Source organism: Octodon degus, unplaced genomic scaffold (assembly GCF_000260255.1).
Source record: "Octodon degus isolate 3935 unplaced genomic scaffold, OctDeg1.0 scaffold00026, whole genome shotgun sequence".
NCBI classification, from domain to species: Eukaryota; Metazoa; Chordata; class Mammalia; order Rodentia; family Octodontidae; genus Octodon; species Octodon degus.
The window spans coordinates 10,331,572-10,346,678 of record NW_004524602.1 but is presented as its reverse complement, the minus strand read 5'-3'; the positions used below and the strand labels follow the sequence as shown (position 1 = coordinate 10,346,678).

The window sequence follows — 15,107 nt, the reverse complement described above, 5'->3', positions numbered from 1 at the left end:
CTCTGCAGATTAAAGCTCCTGCTTAGGCAGACACACAGGCAGGGAGTTCGATACCCTGGCCTGTCGTGCCAGCCCCACCTCCGGGGCACACTGAGACTGTGATTGAGACTGGGCATAGTGGTGAGTGCCTGTCATCTCAGCACTTGGGAGGCTGTAAACAGGAGGATCACTATGAATCTGACCCATGCAGTGAGACCCTGTATACCCTGTTGTTTTTTGTTTTGGTGTTTTTTGGCAGAACTGGGGATTGAACTCAGGTCCTTGCGCTTGCCAAGGAGGCACTTATTCTACTGAGCCATCTCCCCAGCCCTGAGACCCTATATACCCTGTACACCCTGTCCTAATACTAAATAAATAAAGAGTTAGAAAAGAGTCACTCTATATCTACTCCAACACTCTAAAGTTGTTTTAAAATTAATACTCAATGGAAACAAGATTAATAATATACTATAATTCACTGTTTAATAAGGACATCTGCTCAGTTCAGGGAAGTTCCAGGACTGATACTTGATTAAAGAATAGAAAGCAATGACTCAAAACATTTTTCTTTTTGCAATGTTTCTTTAAAAGAAAAAAAATCACTTAAGAGGACTTTAAACACTAGATATTTCTAGAATTTAAGAACTCTTCCCCCAGGCATTAAATAAATAAGGAGGGGTTGGTTAAGCAAGTTCACCAAAGAAGCAATTAATAACAGCTGATATTTACATAACCTTTACTATGTGCCACACATTATCCTTAATTCTTTTCAAAAACTAATTCATTTAATCTTCAAAAGTCTTATGAAATAAAATATGACTTACTCCCTATTCCATAAATAAGGAAACTGAGGTACAAAGAGTGAAGAAGTCTGTCCAGAATACATCTGGGATGAAAACCCAGGCAGGGCAGCTGGACTGCACAAGGATCGCATGGGGTTAAAATGCCTCTTGGGTGGAGAATGCATATTCTGCAGCAACATGTAGACTAATGTCTCAGTAAGAAAAAAACCCAATTTTGGTTTTAGTTTCAATGGTAAAAATTTAGCTAGGACACATTAAGTACTGAGATTTAGAAATGGTTCTAATACCATGTAAATCACCTTTAATAAAAATGAACTCATCCACAATAAATGGAAAACTCACAAATAGGAAAATGCAAGTATCTGTCAATCTGTATAGTCTGGCTCAAATATCAGATCAAATCTATTTTATTTATTTATTTAATGTATTTAGTACAGGGTCTATAGGGTCTCACTACAGAGACAGGACTCACAGTGATTCTCCTGTTTTCAGGGATTATAGGTGTGCCACCATGCCCAGTCTCAATCGCTGGCATGGGGGGGGGGAGCACAGCATGCTAGGGATTGAACCCCAGCCACTGCGCTGTGCCTACGCAGGCGCTTTAGTCCACTGAGCTATCTGGCCGGCCCAATCAAATCTAGTATGTTGTGTTCATCTGGACCCACAGGAGGGAAGAGTTCAAAAACCGCTGTTTGCCAGGTGTGTTCTTAGTCCTGCTATTAGGAGGCTGAGGCAAGAGGAGTAAAATTTGGACAGCCTAGCAGACTCAGTGAGGCTCTGAGATTCTGTCTCAAAAAAAAAAAAAAAAAAAGGCTAGAGAAGCTTAGAGAAACTTCGTAACAAAATACTTGTCGATCCTACGCAACCGCAAAGCCCTTGGTTCAATCAACTTAAGATCAACATAATATTCAAGGAAGGCACAAAAGGATAGGTCATTTTAAACTCTTTAAACGTTTTAAAGAAACACTGCTACTGCCTTACAACTGAAGATTCTTCTTACAGGAAATGTCTCAATATACTTTTTTTTTTTTTTCAGTTTCTTCTTTTTTTTAATTTTTTAAGAATACAAAATGGTAAAAAATTGAAATGATACAAAATTTTTTTAAATCGAGTAATACGAATTCGACAATTGTTGTATTGTAGTGTTCTCTTCCAACTAGTTGTTTTCAATATACTTTAACATTAACCACCAAAAGAATCCACTGACACTTACATATAACAAGCTAACAATGACAAAATCAAGATCCTTGTATATATTCACTGGAACATGGTCCTAAATTGATTTAATCATCACAATAACACACGGTACTTGTTATTATTATCCTTATTTTACAATCATGAAACAAAGACAGAGTTTAAATTACTTACCTAAAGTCACATGGCCAGCAGATGTCAGACACAATGTTTATACAGAGACATAGTACCTACAGAGTTCTCTGAATCGTAAGGCTAAGATGACTGGTGACCACTACACAGTACAGATCCACTCTGCTCTTACTGAATGAGTTAAATATTGTCGCAGAGACCTAAAACTTGCCCTGAATCTAGTCACATATCAATATCACCCAGTTTTCTTCTTTCAGCTTTTTCTAAACTTTCATTTTATCTCATATTGCTAGTTTGAGAGGCTAAATAGTTCTAAAACCCACTTCCCATGAAAATTTAACAAATGGTAAGATGTGTGCAAAGGAGATCTTATCAAAGTATTAATTTAAATGATTATACTAGGACAACGTACCTATCTGCTCTAGCATTAAGGACCTGAATTTGGCCAGATGTGGTGACATCTATAATCCCAGCACTCTGGGAGACTGAAGCAGGAGGATGGCAAGTTCAAGCGCAGTCTGGGCAACTCAGTGACTTAGTAAAAAATGTGTAAAAAGAGGGGGGGATGTATCTCAATGTGAAGGCCCTAAGTTCAATCCTCTGCACCACCCAAGAAAATTAGTTTTTAAAATGTGTGATTAAAAACCAATTATCGACAAAATAAAACACTTTTGGATTTTACTGGTAGGAATACAAACTGGTTAAGTCTTTATATATATATATATATTTTAAAAATGAGCACAATTGAACACTGGGTATGGTGGCACATGCCTATAACCCAGTACTAAGGGGAGGCTGAGGACAGCAAGCTCAAGGTTAGTCTGGGTAACTCAGCAAGACAATAAAATAAGATTTTAAAAATAATAAAGTAAAATGAAATACATACACTTTGACTCATAAATTTAGGACAAAGAAAGATGCAACACCGTACAATGTGTAGGAGTTTGATTCTATGTTTCTATATCCCATATCTGAATCTTGCTTTAATTACTTACTAAAGGTATGGCTATAAGAAAATAACGTGATACAAGTTATTTATCTTTAACTTCAAATTTATTTTTCTGTAAAAAGAAATAAAAATACCTACTAAGAGTATTTGAGGGAATTAAGTTAATGGATGCTCACAATAGTAAATAGTACTAAGAGCTCAATAAATATAACATATTTTATGGTAGATGTAGTTATCAACTAACAGTTTAATTTTAATACAAAAATCAGAGCCTAAATGTCCCACAGTGGGCTGTGGAACAAATAAATTATGGCCCATCCATGACCGTAGTAATATTCATTTAAAACTGTCATATACAGTAATTTGCCCTTACCTATATTTTTACTTTTTGTAGTTGCAGTTACCTGTGGTCAAGTATGGCCCAAAAATATTAAATGGAAAACTCAGAATAAACATTTTTTTGGCAGCATTAGGGATCCAACTAAGGACTTCACATTCAGCAGACAGTCACTTTACCACTCATCTATGCCCCCATCCCAATTCATAACTCTTACACTGCATAGTGCTCTGAGTACTATAACGAAGTCTTGTAAAGTCTTGCTCTATCCATCCTGGGATACGAATCATCCTTTTGTCCAGCATACTCCCACTGAATATACTGTCTGCTCATTAAGTCATTTAGTAGATGTACCATTGCCTGTGTTCAAATAACCATTATTTCACTTAAAATAATGGCCCCAAGTATGTGACAGTACTAGTGCTTGCAATTTAATTACAAAATACAGTTATAAACTGTTGTATTGTTAACTCTTTATCATGCCTTATCTATAAGTGAAACTTTACTATAGATGCATATGTAGAGGAAGAAGTAGAGTATATAGAGGGTCCAATGCTAACTAAGGTTTCAAAAATTCACTGGGTATCTTAGAATGTACATCCTGTGAGTAAGGGAGGACTACTGTGCACATTAAAAGATACTCATCCTCCACTGTAGTCAAAGATATACAAGTTAAAATTAGAATGATTTCTTACTCATCAGATAGTCAATCCATAAAACATCAGTAAGTGGTAACAGCCAATGCTGCTAAGATGTGGGAATTAGGAAATTCTTAAATACATTCTTACACACTATGGCTGCTTAGAGTACAAGTTGACACCAATTTATCAGCATCTTTCAAAATATATGGCATAGCCATGGACCATCATTTTAACCTACAATTATTTATTCTTCCACCAATATTCTAATAAAAATGTAAAGAAAAAGGCACAACATTATTAGTAATGGAATAATGAGAAATAACTTATTTATCAATGTGCATTTGTATTTTCAGGAATACTACACAATCATTAAAAGAATTAAGTAGATAATTATACAAACTAATAGAGATGAATAAAAAAATACTTGTACCACAAAACTTCTAATATCTGAAAGATAAAGAATAGATTCACTCTTTTTACTCTATATTATGTGCACTCTGAGAAGTCTGGAAGGACAAACCAACACTGCTCTCTGGCAAAAGAGGGAACCTTCACTTTCTACTTCAGAGATGTAAGAAAACAGCTCTTTAAGTTGAAAACAGAAATACAGGAACAAAGACAAAGAAGAGAGTTACAGACTTTAGCTTTTACTAAGAGTGAGTTGGAAAGTCTTAAGTGTTTTAAGCAAAGCAATACTAGGATGTGATTTATGTTTTAAAAGGATCACTCTTCCCGCTATTATGAACAGCTGATGGAGAACAGAACTGGAAGCAGCGATCAGTCAGATCAAGTGCCAACGAACTATGGCCCATCTGCATTTGGCACAAGGCCTGTTTTCATGTACCTCAACTAAAAATGTTCTTTTAAGCTGAAACACAGTGACTGTGCATATTTATGGAATACCATATGATACTTCAGTGCATGTATACAATGTATATGAGAACTAAGACTAGTTTTCGCACTTTAAGAGCTATCTGAAAAAATAAAAGATAAACATAGGAAAGAAACTACTATATATGGCCTGTAAAGTCTAATTTATTATCTAGCTCTTAAAAGAAAACATTTGGCTCCCCCTATTTGGAGAATATTACAGTAATCTCATTAAAAAAGTACTATGGCTTTACTAGAGTTGTGGCAACAATGTAGTTAAAAGTGGTCTTGTTTGAAATGAGTCTGAAGTTAGAAAGAATAGAATTTATAGGTAATAAAATGAGAATTAGGAGAAAAAAAAGTCAAGATTATCCCAAAGCTTTTTAGCCTCAGAATGTTGGAGTGGAATTTCCATGTTCCCTTCCAAGGAAGATAAGCAGGTTTGGAAAGGTACAGAAGGGGTTCAGTGCTGGACATATGAAATTTGAGACACTCTATTGAAAAGATATTTTTAAAAAGATAATAAATTACAACAGTCAGGTTAGGCAAATAAATTTAGACATCATCCTCACGTAGCCTTACGTAAAGAATGAGATCCGCAAGGGAATACGTGTAGACGGTAAAAATAAAAGGGTGAGAAGACTGAACCCTGGAGCCCTCGCTGCAGAGGAGCCAGCGAAGGCAACGACACAGAGGAAAAGCAAACAAGCACACAAGAGAACGCAGCTTCTTTTTCTGCCACTGTTTCCCGAAGGAAAAAATGCTCCTCTATGTCAAAACCTGCTGAACAACTGAGAACTAACTTCAAAATAACAAATCTTGGTGGAAAAATGGAGATAAAAGTTTGATAGGAAAGAGTCAAAGTGAAGAATGGGATGGAATATACTGAGCTCTTCTGAAAAGTTTTATTGTAAAGAATAATAATATGGGGTAATGGAAGGAGGGGCCATGAGGTCAGAAAGCTGCATGAAGATGGGGGATCCCGCAATATGCTTGCATGTCAGGAGCAATAATCTGAGAGGGGAAAAAATGATGGTTCAAAAAAAGTAGGAAGAACTGCCAAAGCCTTGTCTTAAAGCTGTCTATAGTAAGGGATATAGGTCACAAACTGGGAGTATGGACACTCAGGGACAACACAGTACTTTCGTAGGTAGGGTGAAAAGGTGCTTGTTTTTTAATTAAGGAATTTTTTTAACAGCTTCTTTTGAAAAAATACCTTTTTAAAAAAAATAACCAACATTTAGAAACATTTTTCAATTCTGTGATTACAGTTTTCAAGAAAAGATCTAATATTATACTCTTATAATCAGTGGCTAATTTTCTTAGTGCAGAATCACTTACCATACTGTTATTGAGATTCTTGTCAACTTTGCAGAATGTGTGTGGTGGGCTTTCCCCTTTGCTGGGGATAATAATACATATGTCTGTGACAGCCAGGGTGTTCTGAGTCATGTTTTCAGAGGCTCTTCGGTAAGTGATATAAATCCTTTGTGACGAGGTACTGCCACTAATATTTGCAGGGCGCCCATAAGGAGTATTTTGAATAATTTCACATCCCTGTTTCAACCTTTCTTTCCAGTCATATAAAACCCTAAAAAACAAATGAAAAGTAAATATGCAAATATACAAGGTATCCTTAAACATGAGAGACAATATTCTCAGGCATTATGAATCCATCCAAAGGTGTACCTGTGGTAATATTTTATATCTTATTGCAAGTTTGAACTGTACACACCTGTATAAAAATAAAGAATAACTTTTCCACACTAAAAATTTAAATTAAAAACTTCAAACGAACTTTTATGTTTGTTGACATAAACCAGAAAATGGCAACAATATAAGGACCCTTGTTTAGCATTTAATGTGTTTAGTTTTGTCCTTGAAAATATCTTAGAAAAAGCAACTTTCACATCCTTTTGAGACACGGAGGAGGAACTGAAAATTTACGTCCTGCCTGGGCAACTTAGTGAGATACTGTCTCAAATTAAAAAATAAAAAGAGTGGGGATATAGCTCAGTGGGAGACAGCTCCTGGTTTGATTCCCAGTTCCACAAAATAGGAAGGGAAAGCAGTGGAAAAGGAGGAGGAAAGGAAGGGAACTGAAGAAAAGAAAAACAAAATAAATCTGGATTTTGGCCTAAGTTAAAATTTTACAATTAGTTACTTGTCCAGAGCATGGTACCTTCTTGCATACTTTCATCTCAAATACTTCCCTTAGCTTCAAGAGGAGTTTTAGTTCATGAGAAAATAACCTCAGATCTATCTTTAAAGGTCTGTTCTGTGAGATGGCTGGAGGCGTATCCCGGGTAGCTTCACACGCCCAAGGCCCTGGGTTCTATGCTGAGCAGTGACAATAAGCGTCTGCGTTGAAAAATACCTTTTTTTTTTTTTTTTTTTTTTAGGGAAGGTCTACAGGGTGCTCAGGGTCTCACTACTAGATCCTACTCGTAGTCTCCCAAGAGCTGGGATGACTGCAGCGCGCCACCACGCCCAGTCTCAATCACGCCTCACCGTGGCCGGGGGCGGGGCCGGCACACCGGCTTGGGGACCAAACACCACCCCTGCCCCCACCCCACCCCGCCAGGGCGTCTGCTTGCAGGCACTTTAATCCACTAAGCCATCTTTTTTTCCTTAACTGTCACAAAATTACAGGTTTTTAACAAAGGCCAGGCCTAAAATCCACTTTTACACCTAATAAAAGGCACTGGGAAACAAACTTCCACTTAATAATACTAGTTTATTTCCTCATGGAAGTGATTTGACTTTATTGCTGTCCTTGACATTTCTTAAAAATACTATTATAGTAAATGTATTTCTGCGGTTCATATGAAATGGTTATAATAGATAAAATCTTCAATATCAATAGTCCCTCATACAAAAATCCTTTATATAAATTGTTTATAGTGTCAAGAATTGATTAAATTGTTTCTTTCTAAAATAATATTTCCAGACATAGTGGCACACACCTATAATCCCACCACTTGGAAGCTGAGGCAGGAGGATCACTGTGAGTTCAAGGCCAGCCTAAACTACAGAATGAAACTGTCTCAAAAACACTCCCCCAAAAACTTAAATATAAAAGTAATTATATCTTTCTAATTAATTATATATTTCTCTTTTGCTCCTGTCTACAATATTTTATTGAAAATTCAGAGTTAAATTTGACAATCATAACAACAGTGTTAACCTTAATATTTGCTTAAATACTTTGTCTTCCTTTTAATCTTTTTGGATATGGCAGTGCACATATGCTATCTCAGCACTCAGGAGGCAGAGGGAGGTGGAGAGCGAGTTTAAGGCCAGCCTGGACTACCTGGCAAAACTCTTGTCTCTAAATCAGTCCATAGCACCTATCACTGAGAAATGAGACATAACTCAAATTCCTACACTTATTACTACCTGTGTCACCTCAGACTGTACTTAACATCTGTATATTATTCAGCTACAAAACTAAAACTTCATGGTTTCAAAGAAAACCATAAAGAAAGTAAAAGTCCAAGGAATATATGTATTTTCAAATCATATAACTAATAAGAAACTGCCTTAGAATATGTAAAGAAGTCTTAGAACTCAATACAATAAAGACAACTAAATTTTTGAAAGAGTAACAAATCTGAATGGATTTTTCTTGTCAACAAGCACATGAAAAACTGTTTGGTATCTTTAGGCATCAGATGCATGCAAAACGAGACCACAAAAAGATATTATTCCACATCCACTCAGACAGCTATAGTAAAAATGGTAATGTTGAGAAACTGGAAGATTTATATACTGCTAATGGGAATACAAAATGATAGAGATGATTTGGAAAACATTCTGGCAACTCCTTAGAAGGTTAGACAGAGAACTGCCCTACTACCCAGTGATTCTACTACTTGGTATATGCACAAGAAAAATGAGTCTACATCAAAACCTGTACATTGGAACAGAGTGTGGTGGTGCACCTCTGTAATCCCAGCACTCAGGAGGCTGAGACAGGAGGATCATTGTGAGTTTGAGACCAGCCTGGGGGCTACAAATGTGAGTACAAGGCCAGCCTGAACTGCATAGCAACACCCTGGATCAAAAAACAAAAAACTTGTACATGAATATTCAGAGCATTATTCATAATTGTCAAGAAGTAGAGATGTCCCAAGTATTCAATTGATGAATGGATAAATTATGATACAGCCATATGGTAGAATACTTTTGAGACAAATGAAGAAATAAAGTTCTGACACATACTATAACATGGATGAACCTTAAAAATATCCTCAGTGAAAGAAGCCAGTCAGAAAAGATCACATATAGTATGACTCCATTTACATGAAATGTGCAAGGTAGGCAGATCTATAGACTGATACAAGCTGTGACTGTCTAGGACTAAGGAGGTAAGGGAACACGGGCAGCAACTACTAGTGCACCATTCCTTTCTGGCATGATGAATATGTTCTACTATAAACTATTGTGATTGCTACTAATTTGGAGTACACCAAGACACACTGTCTTGTGTACTTTAAATGGGTGAATTATATGGTAATTAATCAAGTAAATCAATAAAGTTGTTATAAACAAAAAACAATAATATAAGTAAAACACTACTGAATCCCAAGATCCCTGTTTGGTACACAGTTAAACATTCGTCTATCATCATTACACCATGTTTAAAAGAAAGGCTTTTTTGGGCCAGACGCTGTAGCACACATCTGTAATTACAGCACTTGGGAGTCTGGGCAAAAGAATTGTTGCAAGTTCAAGACCATCCTGGGCTACAAAGTGAGCACAAGGCCAGCCTGAGCTGCATTGTCAGACTCTCAAAAAAGACAAAAAAGGGCTGGGGAGATGGCTCAGTGGTCTAAAGCACCTACTTAGAACAAACTAAGCCAAGCAAAGCACAAGGACCGCGGTTCAATCCCCCAGCACCACATGCCAGCCAGCCCTGTCCCCTGGTGGGCTGAGCTGGCTACACACAGACTAAGTAAGTAAATAAATAAATAAATTTTTAAAAAAGACAAAAAATAAAATAAAATATAAATAAATAAAAACAATCTTTTTTTTTTTTTTTTACTTCAAACATAAAGCTGGGTTCATTGACATATGCTTATAATCCCAGCTACATAGAGAGCTGAGGCAGGAGGACTGCTTGAGCCCAGAAGTTTGAGATCAGCATGTGCAACAAAGAAAAAAGATCCGGTTTCAAAAGAACATAATAAAAATTAAAAACTTCTGATCAGGATAATACATCAATATCTGCTACTTTTTTATAAATGTTTTTCAAATTCTGTCTCCTGCATCTAAGGGAAAGATGAGAGTGCTGGGTACCTATAGGACAAAAAGAGACAAAAGATAATCGGGAAGAGAACATGAGATTCTGGATGTAAGTGTATCTATTTTATGTTTAAAGCTACCATTTCTCTACTAATGAACAAAATAAAGTTATCTTCAAAATCTAGAAGATGTATTATTTGGATTGGTAGCAATAATTCATTAAAAAATAAATACTTACCCTAGGTCTGTAAGTGGAGGCTTATCTCTTCCTCTTCTATAACAAAGGTAAATCTGGGGCCCCACAAGACTCCCATTATTGAGATCTGCCGACAATCCAGTTGGGGTAACATCAATGCACACATAATCCCGTGGTACTTCCTCCCCAAGAGATTTAATGATGACTGAAACATCTGTGATAGGTTCTTTTGGTTTAGCTACTTTATGACAGGCATCATTAAAGTGAATTTCTTCTTCAAGAGGCTTTGAAACATCAGTTAACCCTGCTACAACAAAGTAGTCAGCAACACGAGGTCCTTTGTCTTCAATCATATTCCATTATATAAGGTTACATCTAAAAGGAAAATAAAAGACTAATATTGTACCCTAAGTCAGAAAACATAAGTGGCTGAAGTACAAATAAGAACAAAACAACTACAAAAAGAATGCATCGCCCTGACATTCGCCCTAATATTACATTATATACTTTAGCTTTATAAGTATAAAGCATGTTCCTCATTTAAAAGAATATCTTCCATATTTTTATTTATTATAAATGCAATGCATGCATTTCAAACTTTGATAACATGGAACCCTAGGTCATCTAAATAAACAATAACAAAATCCCTCTTAGATGTGCAGATTAACTTCCAAATTTGTACTAAAGAAAATTCTCAGGGTTTCAAAATATTGAGGAAACCAAAAGCCTGAATATAGTCTACAATAGCCTAATATCAGACGGGAAAATATGCTGATCTCCTCAATAATCCAGAGGTTTTGTTTTTAAAGGCTTTATGGGAATAAGAAACAAAGCTTTGGAAGAACATCAGATAGGGAGTTGGAAATAAGACACCTCTATAAAGTCAAAGGCACCAAATGACTATACATATCCTGAGTTAGAGAATGAATTTTTAAATACCCACGCACTGGGCTAGGGATGTAACTCAGTGGAAGAGTGCTTGCCTAGCATGTGCAAGCCAAGTTCAGTGCTCAGCACTTCTGCAAAAACAAGTAAAAAATCCATCAACTACCACCAGGAGTTAATAAAGTCTGCCTCAATCTATCTCTTGGCTGAGGTAGATTTATGGCTTGAGCTCAAGATATTTGCATGGACCCAGAAACCTGAAACTGAGAAATTAATAATAAAAGCGGTATCCCTGGGTAATCAAATACAAAACAGCCCTTGGAAGGCAACACTCTCAACCCAGGTTCCCAACACGTGAAGCCCATATGGAGATGAGCCCCTATTCTAAAGCCACAGAAACATACAAGAAAAAATTACCATGAATTAATTTTAGTGGATACAACAAACATAAAATTTTTAAATAGTAAGAAAGAGAAAACAATAATGGATGCTTATGATAAATCCAGGGGCTGAAGTTGTAGTTACAGTCAGGAAGGTAGCCCAGTGGCAACTGCAAGGTCCTGAGTTCAATTTCCAGCAACCCCTCCCCCGCAAAAAAAAGAATCCAAAGGAAAATGTACAAAGTTGAATTTACCATACGCTGCAAATTCTTCAATAGTAAAAATCTCTTCAGTTGCATAATATCACTTACACCCTATTTTTAAAAGAAAACACTCCACAGCACTATTTATACAGTGTTTAATATTTATACTGCTTATATATTTATATTGCTGTTACAGCAAAAAAATTCAATCAAAAACAGAACTTAGGCCAGGGAGATAGTTAGGCAGTCTAAGTGCCTGCCTGGCAGGCACAAGGACCCTGGGTTCAGTCCCTGGTACTGCATGCCGTGCCCACCGCACTCTGAGCAGGCCACTGAAACTGGGCATGGTAGAACATGCCTGAATACCTGTGCTGGAGAGGCTGAGACAGGAGGATCATTATGAGTCTGAGCTGCGTAGCAAGACCCTGTACCACATAAATAAAAATAATTAAACAACAACAACAAAACAGAATTTCTTTCCAAGTATTTCATATTAAAAAGGATTCCAAGAACAAATAAATTAGGTATATATACTATGTGCTTCTTTTTTCTTCCTCCCTCCCTCCCTTCCTTCTTTTTTTCCTTCCTTCCCTCCCTCCTTCCTTTTCAGTGTGGGGGAGTGAACTTAGGACCTTGTGCTTGCTAACCTATATCCCCGGTCCTTCTTTTCTGTATTTACTGTCTCTCAGAGAGAACGCAACACTTCTCTGAGGGGAAGAGAACAGAAAGGGACAGGAGAACGAAAACTTAAAGCTCAACAGTTGCCTCTGTAAGTTTATCTGAGTAAGAAATCATATTTTACTGCCAGTCTCACTTTTTTTTTTTTTTTTTTTTTTTTTAAGAAAATGAGCTTAAGGAAGATTAAATGTTCCCATGTATTTATTTTACTTAGATATGGCTCCAATGCAGCAATTCCTTTATACCTAAGGACTTAAACTTTTCAGAAACATTTTCTGGGTTGACAGTAAAAAGAAAGTAATAACCTGCTTTTCTGAGAAGACTGTTAAATGCCAACTCATCACTCTCAGCCTCCAGAGGAGCTGGGACTAGACACACACACTATAGCCTGCGTTACTCTTACTTTTCAACCAAGAGTTTTTAAAGTATATTTGGAGTTTAGAAGCTAATGGAAAGATACTGTTAACTACAAGACAAAGAAAATACTGCAAATCTTTAACATAGTAATGAATAATTAGTACTTCCAAACTTTTTTTTTGTAATGTATTTGGTACAGGGTTTCACTATGCAGCTTGCACTCCTAGTGATCCTCCTATTTTCAGCCTCCCCAGTGTTGGGATTACAGGCACACGCCACCACGCTGGGCCTCCACGGCCAGCTCAGCGACCTGGGATGCTGGCGATCGAACCCCAGGTCCCTTGTGCTTGCCTAAGCAGGTGCTTAGTCTGCTGAGCTATCTTGCTGGCCCTCCAAAAAACTGTTTCTTATATTTATTCTCTTTGAAAACAGAAAATAAGAAAGATAGGCTCTCTAATCCAAAAAGGTTCAAGAAAACTAAAATGGCAAGTCATTAATAAGAAGGCTTTTCCCCAATCAGCAACCAATGGAGACTAATCTTCCCTTTGATCTCTGTTCAATCAATTCAGATTCTTTTTTTTTTTTAATCTCACCCATTAGGTAAAAGTAACTCAGCATTTGTTACCTAGGCTAACTCTAAAGACAAGAAAAGAAAAAGTTAAATCACAGAAATTTTTTTTAAATGTATAAAACACAAAACCAAAACACAATTGAACATGCAATTTTTTAGAATGATCAACTACTACTGAAAAGGCAAGGAGCAAAGACCTTCCAGATGGGACCTGACAGTCACAAATCCAGACTTAGACACGAGAACGGTCAGCTAAGCAATAAACCAGGTCACCACTCCCCCATGTTCACTTAAAGCAGAAGAAATTTTTTGCTATTTAAAAAACCCGTATTTTCCTAGTTATCTTAGCTCAGTGGTGGCAAACCTATGGCACACGTACCACAGCTTGCTGTTATCACCGAGAGCTCTAAAAGGTTCTCCATCACTATTCTAGCTCATCCCTTCTTACACTTTCAAAACCAGAGATCATTTCTACAATTTCTTCTTTCTAACAAGATAATCTAATCTCTATTCTTCAAATAGTTCTGTTCTTTTCTTCTTTTACTATACATAGTGCTTCCTCTTTCAGTACACAGTATTTCCTCTTCCTAGTCCACTAGCTGGTCATCATATTTTTCAAAACAAATTTGTGGATTTTCATTTAAATTATGATTTGTAAAGAGTAGCCAAAAAAATCAACATTTACAATAATTTATTATTCAATAATTTTCATTTATAATAATTCAAGTTTATATTTCACCAATTTCCTTGGTATTCCTTGAGAACAGACAATATCCTAATACCTGTATGTGGCTACAATCACGGGATGTAAGTATCTGAATTGAGCATTTAATTAGCATTCTCCAACTTATTATAATCTTCATAATTATACTAAATGATTCCATAATATTGCACTACATAGAAACATATACCAATCCCAGCACAATGGAAGAATGAGGTACAAGGATTGCAAGTTTCAGCCCAACTTGAGCAAAATAACAGTGTGACACCATCTCAACATTTAAAAAAATAACAAAAAGGGCTGGAATGTAACCCATTGGGAAGGCCCTGGGTTCAATCTCCAGTACAGAGAAGAGGAGAAGGCAGGAGAAGGAAGAGAAAATACATACTCCGAATATCCCATTTTTCCATTCCTACATAGTATCCAAAGAATAGTGGGTAGTTTCAATATATTTATTAAATAAATGTTTATCTCGTAACCTCCTCAAGCATGTGACATGAAACATTTTTTTTCTATAATTCAGGATCATTTTCTGAACCTTAAAAACTGTAATTTCTGACATGAATAAAATAGGGGCTTGAGTCTAGTGACCATCACTACCGGACAGCAAAATTAGAAATGTACTGGGTAATTCAATCATTTCATTCAATAAATTTTTGATATATACTCATTAAGATCTAATACTATTCTAGGAGACACTGACAACTGAGATAAAAGTAATAGCTTTTGCCTTCCAAGTTTCTCATTTAGTTCTACCTCTCTTTATCTTTTTCTATATTTTTGTTCCACCTCTAACCATCCCCTCACCCATCATCCTTCCAGACAGCAAGTCCAGGCCTTCACCCTGCCCAAAGTTCCCCTATTACTTTTGCCCCAAGAGCATCTTCCAGAGAAGTTAATAGTTACTATTTTATTTTCTCTTTCCCCTTATGGGTTTTTTAGGGAGATTTCTTTAGCTGTCAAG

General features: G+C 36.5%; 1 protein-coding gene across 4 annotated transcripts in view; it reads right to left on the bottom strand.

Moving 5' to 3' along the window:
* Dennd4a (DENN domain containing 4A) overlaps positions 1 to 15,107 on the bottom strand; it is a 145,044-nt gene that overhangs the window by 94,524 nt on the left and 35,413 nt on the right. For all 4 annotated transcript variants that reach the window (XM_004628802.2, XM_023712455.1, XM_004628801.3 and 1 more), the window contains exons 2-3: positions 10,391 to 10,723; positions 6,247 to 6,496 (exon numbers count right to left, since the gene is read on the bottom strand). In XM_004628802.2, the coding sequence (XP_004628859.1) occupies positions 6,247 to 6,496; positions 10,391 to 10,701 (561 nt within the window). In that variant the 5' untranslated portion in view covers positions 10,702 to 10,723. The remainder of the gene's footprint in view (positions 1 to 6,246; positions 6,497 to 10,390; positions 10,724 to 15,107) is intronic.